Source organism: Sceloporus occidentalis, unplaced genomic scaffold (genome assembly GCF_023333645.1).
Source record: "Sceloporus occidentalis isolate IW3139 unplaced genomic scaffold, rSceOcc1.0.p SCAF_94, whole genome shotgun sequence".
NCBI lineage: Eukaryota > Metazoa > Chordata > Lepidosauria > Squamata > Phrynosomatidae > Sceloporus > Sceloporus occidentalis.
In genome coordinates this window covers 268492-288224 of record NW_028317074.1, presented here as the reverse complement: position 1 = coordinate 288224, position 19733 = coordinate 268492, and the positions used below count along the sequence as shown (strand labels likewise).

Here is a 19733-nt window from a genome sequence, read left to right as displayed (position 1 = left end):
TCTGCAAAGCATCAACATGGGTGAATATACAAGATGCTGCAAGGTAGACATTCTGGCCACAGCAGAAGCAGCTTTTGGTCATATCATCCTTCAAGCAGCTATTTTGGCTACCCAACCAACACATGACATGCTACATCCCTAGGTGTATATTTCCCTCCCCATTAAACTATTTTTACATCTACCTATTTGTGTCCGTCTCATTGCTACGCAAGGTATAGAAGGGTTGTGCTTCCTCTTTATAGGCTTGGTAGGGGAGGTTTCAGCTTGACACTTGTCTTATACAACGTAATAGGATATGACCCTAGGTTTGGCTGCCGCATGGGCCAAGGAAAAAGATTTTTATGGTAAAAATGTCCCTTTTTTCTTACTACGAATTCATTTTTTACAAGATAATCTTTTTTTGTTCTCAAGAGATGGGAGTTCTGGCATCTTTGATCTTGTGCATTTGCACACTCTGCTTGCTTTTGCAACATATACCATTTTTTTCTTGTGGTAGTCTATTTAAAGATCCAGCAAGTTTTGTTGCCTTGGGGGGGCGGGGCCGGCGCTGAACCAAGATGGCTGCATAAGTTCGCAGCTCCGTCTACCGTCTCGGGACTATTAGCCTTTTTTTACGCTCCCGCGATCATGGGGAAGTCGAACCGCGCTGCCGGTACCCCTAAAGCTCCTGGCACTCGGGAGAGACCTCCGGCGTCGTCGGTACGCCACTTCTTTCGGGGCTCTCAAGACTCCGAGACTCGCGGCCATGTGTCCAAGATGGCGCCGTCTCCATCGAGCCGTGCGAGCGAGTGCTCTGACGACGCCTCGCTCGACCAGGATACCACGCTTTCGGATCCTCCGGCGGTGTCACTTACCTGGCAGGACGCTTTGAAGCAGCTTCCCACGAAGGCAGATCTCGTCTCCGTGATTGACGCCGCCCTGGACCAGGCCTTGCAGGGAGTTCGTGCTGATCTTACGGCGATTAAGCAAGACGTCCAGCATATTGGTGATCGGGTTGCAACGCTGGAGGAGGACCATGCTAAGACCTGTGAAACGGTGGATGCTTTATCAGCGATGCACCGGGATCACTCTGAACTTTTCCTTGCCCTACGCAGACAGCTTGAAGATCTGGATAACAGGGGACGTCGTAACAACTTGCGCGTCCGGGGCCTACCCGAATCAGTGTTGGTCGATGATGTCCGTATGACGCTACAGACCCTGTTTAATCGGCTCCTTCAACAGCCCGACGATACCCCGATAAAGTTTGATCGAGCCCATCGGGCGCTTCGTCCGAGAGGCCCTCCCTCGGCTCCACCGAGGGACGTGGTCTGCTGTCTACATGACTATTCCGTCAAGGAGGCTGTGCTCAAGGCATGTCGCCTCTCGGGCGACTTGGATTACGAGGGGGAACAGGTCAAGATTTTCCAGGACTTGTCCCCGATCACCCTTCAGAAACGCCGGGCCCTCAAACCCGTTACTGCCGCGCTTCGGGAGGCGGGTATCCCCTACCAGTGGGGTTTCCCGTTCGTCCTTATTGCTCGTAAGGACAAGGATGTCTTTACTCTTAGGCACCACGGCGATTTGGAGGACTTCCTTGCTCACCTTGACCTTCCAGCCATTCGCCTTCCGGATTGGGAACTCTCTCTGGAGGTTCCGAAACAACTCACCAACCCTGCTATGTCCTGGACGGCTCCGGTGCAGCGTAGGAAGAGGTCTCGGCGGGCCGCGTCTGCCGCGCCACAGCCTGAGGGAGATGCCTGATGGATTGGCCCCGCTTGCGACGTTCCGTCCCTCGTTGGTTCCTGCGTCTTGGTTGGCGGTCTCCCTTGCCTAAGACTTTTCGCCGGTTTGGGTGGTGAGTTGGTGGAGTTGCGGGCATTGGTGTTTGTGCTCCTGTTCGCCCCTCCGGATGGAGAACTTTGGACGCTATTCTTCGGACTTTTCGGACTTCGGCATTTTTGTTTTGTTTTTTCAGTTCTTTTTCTTTCGCGCCCGCCCGTTTCGTTCCGGTTCTTCGCTGTGCACACACCGTCCCTCGTACACCACATTACACTATTGTTGTCCGTTGCGCCGTGACTCTGCAGTCTCCGTATTTTTGCCATTGTCAGGTCCCTTGTTCTATGTGGGGTTTGTTGTCTCATGGCCTTGTGATTTCTCTGCTGCTCTTCACTTTGTTTGTTTTTTTTTTTTTTACTCACCTTTTTTGCCTTTTACTTTCATATATATTGCAATACTTACCTGCTGAGCGCTTATTGCCTTCGGCGACCGTCAGTGGACGCTATAGCTCTTAGGTCTCTCTTCCTCTGCGCGGTTCATTTAATTTAGCTCCTGTCCCGTAGATGGGGACGTTTGGTTTGGCTCCCGCCACCTTTGTTCCCTGTGACCGATACGGTCCTTTCCTTTGTGCTCTTTTTGGCACCCCCCCCCCAGAGCTTTCCTGTCCGTAGGTGGACAGTTGATTTGGGCCTGCTTGCAGTCCCCGTGCTCACCCTTCATATTGCTACAGCAATATTACTAGGGATGTTTTCCCTTGCATCGCACCACACCTTACACACATTTCACACAGTTTGGTTTATGTTTTGTTTTCTTATGTTTTTTGCATGTCCCAAGGGTCCCGGGTACAGGTTGTACTCTTTCTGGTGCTCTCTACTTTTTTTGTATGGCTCCTCAGTCTCTTAACTTGGTCTCCTTGAATATTAGGGGCCTTAATAAACCTCAACAGCGTTCTAAACTCTTAGCGTTTTTTCACTCCTTTAAGACGCATATCGCCTTCGTGCAGGAAACGCATTTTTCTACTAACAGGGAATTTCCTCTTTTAAATAGGCACTTTACCCACTCCTTTCTGTCCAGCTCTCCTTCCTCTAAAACCAAAGGGGTAGCTATCCTCATACATAAGTGTGTCCGCTTTCGTCCCTCTGCGACGTGGGAAGATGACGAGGGGCGAGCTGTGTTTGTTAAGGGCTTTGTGGGCTCTCATAAAGTCACCTTGGCGAATATATATGCCCCTAATAGTAACCAAGCCCGCTTTGTTGTCTCAACCCTATCTACATTGGCTGATTTCCAGGAGGGTATCACCATCTTGGGGGGAGATTTTAATATGGTTTTGGACCCTAAAATGGATACCTCCTCTGGGAGTTCCCATATCCCCTTTTCTATGATCCGTAAAGTATCCCACCATTTGCGCTTGAACCAGCTGGTTGATGTATGGAGGGCCCTCCATCCTACGGTGCGGGATTACACCTACTTTTCCCCTAGCCACTGTAAATATTCGCGTATTGACGCTTTTTTCCTGTCTCACTTTCATTTGTCGGTCCTGCGTTCGGCTAGCATCGGTGTGGCAACGATTAGTGACCACGCCCCGATTTTTCTGAAGCTCGCCCTCTCTGGTCTCCCTAGGTCTTCTTGGCATTGGCGTCTCAACGAGAATTTGTTGAGTGACCCTCACCACATTACCCAATTGACTTCTCATATTAACCAATATTTCGCGGAGAATGCCACCCCGGACGTTTCGAAGCCGATTCTATGGGAAGCCCATAAGGCAGTTTTGCGAGGTCATCTGATCAAGTTGGGTGCTTCAGTTAAACGGTCCCGGGCGGCAACTATTTTAAACCTTACGCAGCAAATTGCGCGTCTGGAGGCCCGCCATAAGCTGACCCTCCTCCCCTCCGCCCAGGTGGAGCTCTCTGCATTGCGTACGAGATTGGCGGCGCTTCTGGATGATAGGACTAGGCGTAATTATCTTCTGGTACGGCGTCAGTTTTACGAATTTGGTGACAAACCTGGCAGGCTCCTGGCTCGGGCGCTGCGGGCGAAGCGAGCTCAAACTTATGTTCCGCGTATTAGAGACTCTGCTGGCCGTCTTCGCTTTCGTTCGGAGGACATTGCCGACTGTTTCAGACGGTACTATGCCTCCTTGTATAATTTGCCGGGTCCGGGATCTCCCTCCTCTGAGTCGGAAGCGGCCACTGCGGCTTATTTATCTGAATTTATTTTCACTACTTTACCGCCCGAGGCCAGAGCTCTCCTTGACCAACCGTTTTCCTTGGCTGAGGTAGCTGAGGTTGTGAAGTCTTCTCCCGCTGGCAAGAGCCCTGGTCCGGATGGTTTTACCATTTTATATTATAAGAAATTTTTTTCTGTTCTGGGCCCTCATATGGTTTCGTGCTTTAATGCAATCGCGCAGGGTGTTCCGTTTGCCCCGCAGGCTTTGTCCGCGCATATTGCGGTCATCCCTAAACCCGACAAAAATTTAGATCTCTGTAGTAGTTTTCGCCCTATCTCCTTGATTAATGTTGATTTGAAGCTGTTTTCCAAAATTTTAGCCAATCGCCTGTTACCTTTTTTACCCCATCTTATCCATTCCGACCAGGTGGGTTTCGTTCCTGGACGTGAGGCCAGGGATAATACAATTAAGGTGATCAACATAATAGCTCATGCCCAGTCCTGTGACCTTCCGTTGGTCGTGGCTTCGATGGATGCCGAGAAGGCGTTCGATCGGGTGTCCTGGTCCTTTCTTTTTGGGGTGTTGTCCAGGATTGGTGTCGGTTTTAACTTTTTGACTTGTGTCCAGGCATTATATGATTCTCCGACCGCTCGGGTGACCGTTAATGGCTTGTTGTCGGACCCGTTCACGCTGGCGAACGGCACGCGGCAGGGGTGCCCCCTTTCCCCTCTCTTGTTTCTTCTAGTACTTGAGCCCTTTGCGAACGCCGTCCGAGCCCATCCGGATATCACGGGGGTTCAGATTGGACCCCGGTCTTATGCCTTATCGTTGTTTGCGGATGATACCCTCATGACTCTCACCCATTCTATTCGGTCCCTCTCGGCTGTCCTGTCGGAGCTTGACAGGTTTCAGGAATTGTCCAATTACAAAATTAATTTGTCCAAATCCGAGATTCTAGGGTTTCGCATTCCGGCGCGTCTTCGTGACCGCATTCGGACTGAGTTCCCTTTTAAGTGGAGGGAGGACTCTATCAAGTACCTTGGTTTGTTTATCCCTGGGGACCTCTCGAGGCTGCGAGTTCTTAATTTTGAGCCCTTACTCTCCACGTTGGAATCGGACTTGCGTAAATGGGCGTATCCTCATATTTCATGGTTTGGGAGGGTGGGAGTTATAAAGATGAATCTATTACCCAGATTCCTATACCTTTTTCAGACGCTTCCCATCGCTCTCCCGAGATCCTTTTTCCAGAGATGCAGGAGGGTCTTCCTGCGATACGTTTGGAGGGGTAAGCAGTCCCGCCTGGCGTTTTCCTATCTGACTCGGCCAAGGCTACAGGGGGGGATGGGTCTTCCAAGTTTGGAACTGTACTGGCAGGCGTCTCACCTGCGCCGCGTTGTTGAATGGTCCGTAGATTCTGTTAAGCAATGGGTATTAGTGGAGGGGTCTTTCCTGACGTGTCCGGTGTCCGTGTTGCCGTGGATCCGTGTCCCCGCGAGGTGCGTCACGTTCTCCGCTCATCCTTTCCTTCTCCCCACCCTACGGGTTCTTCGTAGATTGCTGGGTGATGGCGTGGTGGCTAGGGTCCCCGGCCCATTGACCCCCTTGGTTGGTAACCCGGACTTTCCCCCGGGTTTGGCGGGGAGGGGCATACAAGCTTTCCTCCCTCCGGGGATTCGCACTCTGCGTCTGTGTCACGTGGTCGCCGGGACAGCCTTGAAGCCTCTGGAGGCCCTGTCGGGTCCGGGACCCTGTTCTTTCTCCCTCCGGTTCCTTTATCATCAGATTAGTCATTTTGTCTCGTCCTTGGCGGTCCTGTCGCGCATGGACCAGCCACTCTCTCCTCTGGAGAGGCTTTGTTTGGATTCGAAGGAATCCCCCCATCTTTTGTCTAAGCTGTATTTACTTTTGCTCTCCCCTGAGTCGGTCGCTAAGCCGTATTATTTTAGCCTATGGGAGAGGGACTTGGCCTGCTCGTTCGACCCGGAGGATTGGTCTAAGATCCTCTCTGTTGTCCACAAGGGAACGGTGTCTAGCCGGATGCAGGAGACGTCTTTTAAGATTCTTACGAGATGGTATAGGGTTCCCTTAGATATTCATAGGTTCGCTCCCCAGGTTTCCCCATGCTGCTGGAGATGTGGGACTCACCCGGGCTCCTTGTTACATATTTGGTGGTCCTGCCCCGCTATTAGGCCCTTCTGGGATTCCGTTACTGCGGTGATCCGTGATGTGGCCGATCCCGACTTTCAGGCTTCTCCTGAGTCCATTCTGCTCCACCACACACAGCTTTCTTATTCCTGTTATAAGCGGTCCTTGACATTTCACCTGATTAATGCTGCCAATGTGGTTCTCCCCCGCCACTGGAAGTCAGCCACTCCTCCCTCCTTTATGGCCTGGGTGAACCAGGTCGAATTCGTTTACCAGATGGAGGTTTTGGTGGGGTCAGCTAGGGGTGCGGGGCACAGGGTTGAGCTTCGGTGGTTTCACTGGAGGACGTTTGTCACGTCCCTGGAACACCGCCCTTTACCTATTTCCATTTAGGGGGTTGTGACTCACTCTCTCTGGGTCGTTCTCTCATCTTTTGTGTTGGCTCTCGGTATCCTTCATTGGGCGACTGTGTATTGGAGCTACCCGATAGACCTTGGGACGGACATGTTTTATTTTGTTTTTGTTTCTTTCTCATGTAATGCATTATGGCACTGTGATTTTGGGTACCCTGTTTTATCCATGTATTACACTGTGCTGTCTCCCTGGGGGATGGCTCTTTTCCGCTGATGTACCTGCTTGGTTCTACTATTGTTTGTACCGTGTGCAGTATCCTCCTATGCTGATTGGTAATCTGATCACTTGCTGTGACTCTGTACTTCTTATTTTGTGCCATGCGTTTGTCACCACTTATGCAATAAACTGAGAATTGATAAAAAAAAAGTTTTGTTGCCTTCCCAAGCTTTTCCCCTAAATAATTCAATGGAGCTATGTCTGCTGTTTTGCTTCATCTGTTTCTCCCTGTGCCTGCTTTCAGATATGGTGAAGCTGTTTACCCAGCCCAGGTAAGCCCTTGTTAACTCCACTCACCTCTGTCTGTGTGTGATATTTTGGCGCTTTTCTTTTGTATCAGTTTATCAGACCCTTAACGTGTGGATTACCAACAGACAAAGGATGCTCCTAAGAAAGCCATGACTAAGACTATGAAACATAAAATTATATGACAGATAAGAACCATTCAGCCCATCTCGTCTACACATTTGTCCTGCAGTAAAGATTCAAACTTTAATCAGTCCTTGATCTTGTCTTACGTCCAGGATAGTCACATGGCCCTGAAAATTTCTGATTACAGCACTGGGTGGAGGTGCAGCACACATACGACAAACAAACTCTTCTTCTTTGAGATACAAAGATGCAGCCCTCTGGTTAACCCGTAAGGAGTATCCTTAGGTAGCCAAGCTACCAGAAAGGTAACCTTGCCCCTTAAGCATGCCTCCCATTTTGCAGATCTGTGGATCAGTTAAAGTGTCATAATGTTAGGCAGAACTGGCTTCAGGCATGGTCAGCAGATTCACGTTTCTGGGGCGTGACTTTGTTTTTGTTGATGGCTTCTGCTTTGGTTCTGGTTGCCTCGGAAGCATTAACTTCCAATACCAAGGCAGAATCTTTCAATGGATTGTCACTGGGAAAACCAGAGCAGTTAGAAGTCCTCTATGGATAAGCCTTATTTATTTTGAAAACACGTGGGGGTTATGGCAGACAAATCCAGTGTCAGACTCAAACACCATTTGGGGGCTAGTAAGAAGTAGAGGACTGCATTGGGAGGCGGGAGAAGGATTAAAAAAGCAGTACCGCGCAGGGCTCTAGTAGGAAGTTGCCTTTTCTTGTTCCTGGAACAATAGAGACAAATAATAGACGCTTGGGTCCTATATATAGTTCAACAGACATTTGGGCAACAAAACAGAGCTTGCTGTGCATGCCCCTTGTTTTGTTGTCTCAGTCAGCAGGGCTCTTCTTTGAGCTGCGATACAAGAGCTTTTCTCAAATTTGGTCCAAAGCCCTTCACATTTTCACATAGGTCCTAGTCGTATTTGTTAAATTTTTGAGCCAAGAGGGTAGTGTGTGACTGGCTGGTGGTGATTGAAATCTGACCCTATCCTTCGTAAATATGTGAACTGGATTTAGTTGCTTCTTTAAAGACTGGGCTGGATATTAAAATGGGAAAAGTTGTCATTATATTTCTGTGACACTTATACCCAACAAACATAAAAAGATGGACATCATGGAAAAGGTAGGGGAAAGTTGACATGGTTCTAGGGTTGCTGTATGGGCCATTTTGTGTACATGTAAATTTCAGGTGTTATTGACAGGTGTGATGTGCTGATCTGCAGTATGGGGGCTGTATACATTCACAGGGCTGCTCTTTCACATTGCCGGTCAACATGTAAAATGCAAATGCAACCGTGAATAACCTAAAATCACACTCACAATCAGCTTAAAGAGACAGTTTTTAGTGTGTGACACCACTACCACCAAAGAAGAAACCATATTAACGTTCTTTGTGAGTCCAGCAGTTGTTTTGCTAACCTCAACTCATTACCTATCGTAGCCTCTACCCGAGCCTGCACACTACTGGGATCATCGAAGTCCTGGGTCTCCTGCATTTGGTCTCAACCCTTGGGTAGGTGTATCTAGGTGAGTAACTCCTGTGGTGTGTTTTACATGTATGTGATGGCTGGAGTGTCCCTTTAACATTTTCTGCAGAAGGAAGTATAGAGTGGCTTTGTTCACATTAACAGCAGATGCCGCAGTAAAGCCTCTGTGAGCTGCTGGCTTCTAGTTGTGCTTTCCCTTTAGCAAGGCTAAGATGTTGGAAGCCCTGCTCGGCTAGAAATTCCATTGTACTCTGCGTGGGCATTACAGGAATTTAAGCCCCCAAACACAAAATATTCTACCACTGTGTGAAAAAATAAACTTTGGGTCGTTAACACTTTGACTGCCACAGGTTTGCTGTACACTCATATGGTAATTTAGGAATAATGATCAACTAGGAATAATTGGCAAAAGTTAAACTTGGTGCATTTAGGGAATGTTTGTAACCTAAATATGTAAGGAGACAAATATAGAGCAAACAGCAGAGAGCAGGCCTGGACTAGCTCTCTAGTTTTTACTAGTTTTTATTTTTTAATAGTGCAAAATAACATGTTCTCAAGGTTTCCAGTGACTTCAGTTTTAAATTAAGCCTGCCTATTCTACCCAAGTATGTATTAAATGTATCAGCTCATTTTAAAACAGCAGAGTAGAAATATGAAATTGTCATGTGTGTGATAAGAATGTTTGTACTTGACCAAAATAAGATATATTTTAGACAGAATTAGGATTCATGTTTTATCATGTGTTGCAACCTGTCAGTTGTATTATATGATTCTAAAACCAACTCTCATGAAATACCTAATGTGATTGAACTTTTGATATATTTGAAATACACATCTGTTACCTTTATATAAACCTTAAATGTATATATGGGCATTTTTGGCTACACAGTTGGTACTTACCGTAATAGGATGGTGGAACACTTGATTTTCCTCATTTGACTATGTATTATAAAGATCCAACACCAAGTCTACTGCAAGTAAAAATGGTGTGATGACTTTTAAGGAACCTCCACATATTTACTGTATGTTATGCAGGTCAAGTTTGGTCAATGTACCAGAAGAAGCTCACTGGTGGTGGCCATTAATAATCGATGGTGTATCAGGGAGTTGAAATAAAATGGTAAGTCAATAAAGTACCTTAATAGTTATTGAAATGTTTTAGAAAACAATCATTTAAGGAGTATTTTAATACATGTTCAGCTCTCCTTTAATTAATCTACTAATAGCAGAAATTCCAGTGGTTATATTAGAATGATAAAGTAGAATTATTTGATAATTGTACAATGCAGAGCATATTATCAGGTATGCATTGTATGTCAGTATGTATGCAGATGTGGCTGGGGCCATTTCAGATCCTGGTTCATCACTCCATGATACTTGAGGAACCCTGCCACACTTGTGACAATTGTGCTCTTTAAAACTATCATGGCACATTTTCAATATTAGTGAACTTGCCACATTTAACAGTGTTTCAGCGTGGTAGAAACACTCATGTCTGATGCATGTATTGCTGTGTAATATAGAAGCGCATCCAATCATATGATACTGGGACCCGCAGTCATCTGATACAAATACAGAAGTCATCTGACATCAGTGGAAAAACACAGTCATATGATTTTGTGAATATCATCTGACAGTGAAACAGTCATACAGTTTAGTCCATGTAACAAGAAAGAAAGGAAACGAGACATATGTCCACCTATAGTGTGAACCAGCCATCACACCTGATCATTTGAAAATAATTTCTAAGGATATATATGACGCGAGATCAATGGGCAGTGCTGTCTGTATTTATTTTATTTTGGAATATTCTATTGTAGCAGATCAAGTGTTTCTTTAGCACAGGATATTCTAAAATTATATGAAGAACCATGTTGGTTTGAGAAGGTCCTGAAATCCTTTTCTTTTAAACTAATGTGGCGTCCAATTATGTGGTTTTTTTTAAGCTGTAATCGATCTAAAGTCAACGCTGACAGATTTTAATCTCTGGGGCATGTCAAAGCCCCCACCGACAATTAACTGCAAGTCGGAGAGGGTTTAAGGTTTGAGAAGATGTACTGAGACACGTATAGGGCTTCTCAGAAGTTTCTTCGGTCGTTAGTGCACTCCGGCATCCTTTGCTATGTATCTTCCTTCTTTTTAACGTCCTCTTCAAGTTTATAACATTATTGGGGGTTTAAAGAAACCCGTTCTGGCTCAAGATTTAAATAGGGTATTTAACTCAAAATTTAATCTAGAACATTGCCGTTACCTGCTATGGTGATGGTACTTTGTGCCATGGCTGCCATATAACTAAACCCACATATTTGTAGCCAGGTTGTAGCATTCCGGTCTCCAGGCCCAGCTTTAATGCTCTTCCCAGTACTTACATGACCCCAGCAGTTTACTTGCAGTGGAGGCTGACTCCGTAATGGGATTATGATTTACTAAACAGGGCAAAGGTTTTAATTTAGAGACTTAACCCCTTCAATGCCAAACAATGAACTCTACAATATATCTCAACTTTAATATGTGACAGTAATGTACAGTATGCTGATAAGCAAGCATATATCTTAAACGCATACTTGCTTGGTTAGTTGTAGTTTAGATTTTGTCATATAACCATTTACACATAAATATACATTGGTAGGACTGATGCGGACTAATTTGTGTGCTAAGGCAATATAATCATCAAAATAGTGTTTCTTAGCATGTGACACACCAGCCTAATGCACATGATGCAGATCGGCACGTGTAAAGTGCTCGCTCCCCCTACAGTATGTGGGATGTAAAGCTCACAGAAGGCAATCAGTTATTTGGTTATACATTCCACACAATGAAAGCCAACATTTACTCATGCTGGTCAGAAACACATAAAATCTAAATATGTGCCCTAGCTGATGGGGCTACCCTACTTAAGTGTCACCTCACTAATTTGTCTGCACATTACCCGGGGTCAGCTCTGCGCTTCTTCCACAAGAAACTTTCAACTGCTTTTGTGGATAAGTCCCAAAATGGTTGACATATCTTTAACCAGCTTTCATGAAGATGCCAAACGTATTACTGTATTATTTTCACAAAATAGCCTGGCTTTCTTACAGGTGCTTCATGGTTCCCGGCCAATATCTTAAAAAAAATATCTATGTTTAATACGTATAAGACTTTGCTGTGCTGCTGAACCTTGCGGCGGTGGTATTACTTGCACGCTGATAGCATTTAGAATACCCTTTTCTGTTACACTAAATACCACCAAATACTACAATTCAATAGCAGGCAACATCAGCAGCTGTCAAGGTGCTTGTCTGAATTATGTGGTGCCAACACGTTTTTAATGTGCCTTTTTGGTCAAGACACCACAATGGATTCCTGAAGTTGGGAATACTGATTTAGTGACTATTTGTCCAGAAAAATGTGCTAGTGCCCACCATTTTCTCCTAAAATTTCTAATTTGGCAATAACCACAAGGAAAGCTTGGGAATATTCTTAAAAGGACACTGTGGGTTCCAGATGCTTCAGGTCACCATCATTTGTAGAATCAATAAACCTGGGACTAGATAATGACCACAGTGAACTACATGAAAATGTCATATATTAAGGTGCAAACAAGTCCTCATTGTGATTTTACTCCTTGTAATGTAATTGCTGCCTGAGATCCTCTTTGATAACAGAAAAATGAGCGTGTTGACAAGAGTCAGATTATTAGGAAGTTTTGGTTTCCATATCAGTTTCTTAAACAGAGATATACTTGTGGCGTCACAAGGATTTTCCCGGCCTTAGTTTTAACCCTTTTTATTGGGTCAAAGGCCTATAGCGAGGAAAGGTGTCACTGGCTACATGGTTGGATTGAACTGCGTGAGCCATCCAGTTTTAGGAAATTAAATTAAAGGCTCTTTTGCAAAAACGCTACTAAGATTTCAAGACAAGTCCGCCTGATCACCCTGCTGGTAACAACGGACCAGGAGGGTTAATTAGTTAATCAGGCCAGCGTCCCACAGCAGAATCTCTTAATCACATTGGGGATGTGAAATTTCATCCGTGCAGACTAAGCTTTGTGTGCAAATCTGCAGGAGCAGTTCTGGCTTTTCCGGGGTCAAATTCTCAAGAGCTCCTTTAAATGGGGTCTTTGTTTTCCTCGCTCTATGATATGATCATGAGGAACCAGAGACTGCAGGGGAGGGGCTGGAATTGGGAGGCACATTGGGCACCATATTTAACCATTTCTGTTTCCTCTCACCTTTTTCAAGTCATCTTCTTGAAATGCCCTATCTACTCTTAATCATACCTGGGGAGCTCTTTAAATATTAAACCTTTAATAGCCAATCATGGTGTAGTTAATCGACAAATGTGGTAACTGTGGCTCTGATATCGATCTTCAAGGTAACCTTGACTCATTAGTTAAAGATATACTTAATAAAGTCACCTGCATTCAACCACAACATACCGGTAGCAAAATCACCACACAAGGTTTGTGTGTGTCACTAATCTTTCTCTTCACTTTGAATTAATAAAAGGGCTTTTACTTTTCTATATTGACCCAAATACAGCAGCTATAAATATGGGTGCATAGTGAAACTGTAATCTGATTTAGATTTTAGGTCCGATACATTTGGAAAAAACTGTAAATCTTGTTTGGGGTTAAAAAACTATAGAATACTTTTGAAATCATGACTCAGAAAGGTGAAGAAAACTATCATTTAACATTTACCCCGATTCAACACATATTATTAGTGTATGTTGGCTAGACACGTCTTTTTAATTCACAAAAATAAAATTACTCAAGTCTTTTTGTGCCTGACAGGGCGATACTTTCACTAATCCTTTCACTCTATTCTCTTAACCAGACTAGCACATCATTCGGGACGTCTGTCCTGAATGATGAATACATTGGAAACATGTGATTGCATTCCAATAGCCGTACCTACATCGTACAAGGAAACTAAGCAGGAAGCTTTCTGTGGAACATTATTGTGGTTCGGAACTACAGGAATACCGAAGCAAACACAATCTGCTACATTCAAAGTTCTGATGTGACTGATCCCTTTATTCCCTGATCGAAGTCCTTGCCAACGGTTCCTTAAACAAATGTTTCTACCCATTTTATCCATGTTTTCACCAAGCCGGCCCAAGGCAAAATACCGCCTGGGGCGAATTTTAAAATGCCCCCCCCTTATCTACCCTTCCCCCCCCCCCCCCTTGTACTTACCTTTCAGCAGTCCTGCGGCGAGTCTCCCTGTTCGGTCTCGGTGCCTGCTTGTAATGCTGAGCGCCGGAAATCTTCCGGTACTCAGCATTACAAGCCGGCACCGAGACCGAACAGGGAGACTCGCCGCGGAGGAGAGAGAGAGGGGCGCCGAGTGGGTACTGACCACTCGGCGCCCCTTTCTCTCTCTTTCGCTTTAAAATTTTTTTTAAAAAAAGGGCTTGGGGCGGCAAAGTGCTGCCCCTTCAAAAGTGCCGCCTGGAGCGGTTGCCCCACTCGGCTCTATTGTCGGGCCGGCCCTGCCTGCATGTGTAGAACATACATAAATGTTTGCTGCCAGAGTTTCATCACCTCTGCTTTAAGCTAGGGTTTGACTGCACCCAAGCACCCCTGTTACCAAGGCTCACACAGTACAGATTCTTCAAACAATGCTCACTTATTCAGATGGGAATGGGAAGTGCCACTACTCTACAGTTATAGCGCAAGGTGCTCCGAAGATAGTCTGTGCAGGACGAGAACGTGTGTTAGTGTACAGTGTTAGAGTGTGTGGATGTGTGTTAGTTTATAATGTTAGAGTGAGAGAGTGTGTGAAATCCTAGTTTTCACTCCCATCCTTTGGCTAGAAACAATGATAATAAAAATGACCATAACTCAAGAAGGCATTTGACTTAATTTTTTAATATATATTTTTGTATAAGTTTTGCGCACAGTTAAAAGAATGACAAGTACTAGATAAGATAAAAGCATATTTACATAAATAACAAAGATGCAGTTACATATATTGAGAGAGGGAAGACAAACAAAACCATTTTCTCTAACTGAATAAACACTGATGGAGGAAGGGGCAATTATTATTATACACTGGGGTTAACTTGGGCATAGGACAAAGCATCAAAGAGTAAACCCCAAATGGGTTAATAGGTTTCTGTCCCTCTTCATATCAAAACCTGAAATTAAAAAAAAAATGGTTAACATCAAATTCCACCGAGACATTATTGGTTTAAAAACACCTGTCTCCACCACTTCTGTCCAAAACCAAAATATATATATAAAGATAATTATATATATTTTTATATTTACATATTTCCTTTACTGTTTCCATTTTTTCATCCTGATAAACATACTTTAGAGTAGCCATAATATGTCATGTAAGGGAAAACGTCAGCTGTAAACACGCAGATGCTGAAAATGGCTACCTTACCGAATTTAAGAACATGTACTATGAAAACGTTTCTCACTTATGTGGAGTCATCTATATCATAACATGGCAGTAGCACAGTTTTTGACATCTGTATTACTTCACCCTATGTTGTTTGAGGCCAGTGTAGAACATGATAGAAAAATGATCTTGATGCGGACATACCTGGGCAATTCCCATGTAAATTAGCCCAGGGGTCTACTCATCCCTCTCTATATGCGAGCTAGGGGGGTGGTAGAGCCGGCCTGGTGATGTTAGCCATGTACAGGGACATAGTTAGTGCTCAGTGTGTGTGGAAAGGGGCATTCACTCGATAATATTTGAAAACTGTTTCTTCCACTTCAGATTTTGTGGTAAGAATCTATTTACAGGTTGTGTGGATGCTTAGAAGTTAACTGTGCCCATATTCTAGACATATTCACACATAAAAGATACTGTACTTTAGCTTTTGCGAACCTTTTGTCAGGGCTTATGGCACCTGCTCCTTTTGTCAACATTAATGACAGCCCCTGAAATGTTTCTGAATTTCTCTTCCCTTAAGATCTTATTTCTTGTAGTATAAACATGACTACACAATAAGTGGACCATCTGACTACTGTCTCTGTAGACCTAAAACTGTATTTGTCACAGCCAAATATTTTTAATAAACATGTGGTTGTCACTTCAGAATAAACGACAGCACAATATCATGATGAAGACGTGAAAACCGCCATCTTGCTCTTTTCAAGAGAGGTACATGAGCATCACACAATACTGTGGATGAATACGAAAGCCAATTGTTGGCTACCTTAGTGCACCCAACAGTTATTCATTTGACACTGATGCCATATTGCTCTCACCAGTACAATTAGTGGAGTGCATAATGTCAGTGCTACGACAGGAATAACCATTTATCTTCTTGCTCTCATATGTCAGGAATAATAAGATGCAGCTTTGATTGATCAGCTTCCATGTCAAAGGAATGTGTTTAAAATAAAAAAACTGCATCATGTTTTCCTTCTTAAGCCACTATGCATTTTACAGTGTGGACAAGTCAACATGATGAATTCAATTCCAAACAATGTTAAATTGATTAGTGATGTTTGAACTATCCCTTATATGAAACAAGTTAGCAGACCAGGTAAACTGGGTAAGGATGTCAATGTACGAGAAGTGACTTTCAGAGGTGCATCTGCCTTCAGCAGCCAGTGATTATGCATAGTCAAATCTCTGCGGACTTTCCTGCACACCCGAACAAAGCCACTACCAAAGCAGATGTTGCATCTTCCTGCCTTGTTTAGAAGACACTAGTCCAAACTGTGTATAATCTGTATTCCCTTCCCCCATCCCTTCATTAACCAGCTATGCTACCCCCATCATTTTTACACTGGCGTTTTATCAGAAAAAATGGCCCATGTATCCCAGTCACCGTCTTTCCCATGGGCCTGCAGAAAACGACTATAGTTTCCTGGTGCTCTTGGAATCCGGATTCTACCTGGGATTTGAGCTGTGGGAGGACCAAGTCGGAGCTTGTTTTTCTCCGAGAGATGTCCCTCCTTTTGTTTACTTCTCTGTTTGCTTCATGGTCTTGATAAAGTAGTGTAGACGGGCTGTTCCCAGTGTGTGGGACTATGCGACTGAGCCACACTAGGAGCATCAGAGATTGCAGTATAGAGAGGACGTTGAGGGGGACCCATGTAGGAGAAAGCTGAGTACAAGCTGGAGGCTTGGCTGGAATGGCTGTAATAAGAACTTGAAGGCTGGTGATCTGAGTATTCAAACTGAGGCCTGGAAATTGAAGGAAATGCTGAGCCATAATGTGGCAAGCCCAAAGAGGTGTAGGTCAGCTGAGATGTGGAAGGCTGTTCAGTATAGTGGCTTGTACTTGAGCCTTCTGTCTTCACCTGAGCTTTGGAGTCTGCCACGGCTGAAGGGTGTTGCTTTGTTAGAGCCCAAGCAGAAGGGCCAGCAGCCAGAGCTCCGGTAAGGCCATAGCTTGAAGTGTAGCCTCCAATGTGACTTGGGTGACCAGCATGGCCATTTGGTGGGAGATATTGGTCAAACTCATTGACATCAAATGGCTCCATGTTGGACATGACATCATGGCTGATTTCTCCTATATCCACGTTTCCAAAATCAATATGGGGTTTCCCTCCTTCCGCCATGGAGCGAGATCCATCCCTCTTATTATCAGCCTTTCCTGTCTGAAGCTCTGTCTTGGGTGTTGTTGGAGGAGTTGGAGGTCCATGGCTTTGACCTAGAGTGTAAAGGCATAAGGTAAGATGAAAAACAGGGAGCAATACAGTAGAAAAGTGGTGTTACTAAGTACTAAGAAACATAGGTGCCAACTGGATAAGACTGGTGTACTATGCAGCATAGATGTAGCCAGAAAGCAGGAACTTTGAAAGAAATATCAGATTCCCAGTATTGCCATTTTCAAAATGCTATAAATAATTTAATAACTATGTTTTGTTATTTGCTTATGATTTATTGGTAGCGTATTATTCCATGTAGCATCTCTAATACATACCTGTAGAGTGCTCTGAATTTCCATCAGACATTGGGGAACCGTGTCTGTGGTCAAGGTGTGAGTTTTTGTAATGTGCTTGTATGGACGTTGCACCCCCCTCTGTCTCAGAAGATCCATCACCCTCTCCAGGTGCAGGCTTCCCATTTTTTCTTCTGCGAGGCTGGTACTTATAGTCTGGATGGTCCTTCTTGTGCTGCATTCGTAATCTCTCTGCCTCCTCTATAAAGGGCCTTTTGTCATTCTCATTGAGCAACCTGTGGGGAGAAAAAACAAACAGTTTGATCACGGTTTAGAAATATAACAGAAAGAGAAAGTATACTTTTTAAAGAGTAGTGGGAGTTCATGAGTTTTCTCCTTTTTCTAATTTCAATCTGATTCATATATCAAAGTAAATTACGGTACTGGTCATTTGGATACTAACCTGAGTTGGTTATATACTTGTGGTTTTAATTATACATATGTAATACAAAACAAATGTATTTTAGTGTTAAATGGAAGGTCATTATCACTACTACTATGTTTTAAGTAACAATACTTGTTTACAATAAACAAGTAAAGCAAATGTTGTTTAATAAGTCTTACCTCCACAATTTGCCCAGAGTCTTGCTTAGTTCTGCATTGTGTAGATGTGGGTACTGGTCAGCCAACTTTCTTCGTGCAGCTTGTGCCCATACCATAAATGCATTCATAGGCCTTTTAACATGTGGTTTGGACTTACTGCCACCATTTACTCTCACAGGCATTGGCACTAACGTCCAGTCGTAGCCACTAAGGACCTGGGAAACTGCTTCTCGAATGCATACTGGAAACCTCTCATCCTCTGAATCTTGCTCCTTTTTCACCTTTCCTTCCTCATCATCATCTGGGCCGGAATGGGCATGAGGTGGCATTGGGTCAGGAGTCAGAGATGTGTCTTCTGATCCTACAGGGCTCATCTCAACCTCAGACAGGCTTTGATCATCACTCATGTTGTCTGGATTTAAACCTGGAATGGGAAACAAAGTCAGTGGCACCTATATCAGGTTAACATTTTGAGCATGGGTAATACAATTACCTTGAGAGTCATATATATTTGTTTTTTAGAAGCTTAAAATTAAGTGTACCCTTCTCTAATGCTGTTATATGTAGCTGCATCTTTTTTTAAGGTGCCATATTTAAATGTCAAGCACTGGAAATAACACATATTACTTGGTCTTCAAAAACATTAAGACAAGAGTCCCCCTCCAAAAAAAAAGACACAACACTTTGTTACACCCAGTACCTAATGTTAACTAGCTCACTCGACAAATGGTAGAGGAGTTTATCAAATAATAGATAGAAATCCATCCTTATCTAAAATTCTACAAGTGATACACTCCCTAAAGAAAACCCAAGCAATGACTGAGCCGGATAATTTGCATTTTCTTCCTAATACTTTTCCTCCAAACATATGTAATTAGGATCCTCACAACAGCAAATTCATAAAGAGACTAATCCTGTTTCAATGTGTTAAAAAGGGTTGGAGAGTTTGAAATAATAATAATAATAATAACATATTTTTGTACAAATGTTTAAAAATGAAAATAAACAATTTGACTTAATAATTACTTTTCATGAAACAAGTACATTTCATGGTCTGAATATCTAAAATAGCCTAGTTTTCTTCCTCCTGATTGTCCATATACATAAAGTTGATGGCAAATTAGAAGGGAATTTGTCCTTCTTGCAAAAGGTGCGGCACTGCCAAAAGCAAACTGATCACTGAAATGGACTCAATTACTTTTATATAAATATAGTTAATATAGTTAATGGCTCTTTCCCCCTGCAGTAAATGTTACATTTATGTTATAGTGTTAAAATGTAGTTTAAAAACTGTAATTTAAACAATGGAAAACTTTAAAATCAATGCTTGCATTGAACAATACATAAAAAAAACATTTTATTACACAGATTTTTAGAACTCTAAATAAGTTTTATAAACGACCGAAGGAAGAGATATAAAAACAGTTCTGTATGGACGGGTTGTAGTGGGATTGTGAAACATCAATTATTTATTCTTATACTTAAATCTGGGCAACTCTCAGAGCTTAGCACTGATTCCCAAGCTTTTTATACCTTTCTCATGGTGAAATGGCAAGTGCGCAGTCACACAGTCTAGAGGAAAGTTTTTAATTCTTTAATGATATTTTAGCGCCCTAATTTATGCTTTCCTTACTGGCATATCTCAGTTGGAATATCCCCTTTTTTAATATAGGTCACACAATTCACTATATATTTACCCTTTGAGAAGTAATGTTTTTCACAAGGAG

General features: G+C 43.6%; 1 protein-coding gene across 1 annotated transcript; it reads right to left on the bottom strand.

Annotated features, from left to right (window-relative positions):
* Positions 1-16495: 16495 nt before the first annotated feature.
* Positions 16496-18413, bottom strand: LOC149284348 (transcription factor Sox-10). Its single transcript, XM_089496761.1, has 3 exons — positions 18028-18413; positions 17446-17699; positions 16496-17172 (listed from the first exon to the last, which is right to left on the bottom strand). Exons 1-3 carry the CDS (start codon positions 18411-18413, stop codon positions 16496-16498), a joined length of 1317 nt encoding a protein of 438 aa, XP_089352887.1.
* Positions 18414-19733: the final 1320 nt, after the last annotated feature.

Coding starts and splice junctions, on each gene's coding strand:
- LOC149284348 (XM_089496761.1), bottom strand. CDS start 18,413: ATGAGTGATGATCAAAGCCTGTCTGAGGTTGAGATGAGCCCTGTAGGA. Junction 17,700..18,027: donor ACTCTGGGCAAATTGTGGAG/GTAAGACTTATT, acceptor TTCTCCCCACAG/GTTGCTCAATGAGAATGACA. Junction 17,173..17,445: donor AAATTCAGAGCACTCTACAG/GTATGTATTAGA, acceptor TTTACACTCTAG/GTCAAAGCCATGGACCTCCA.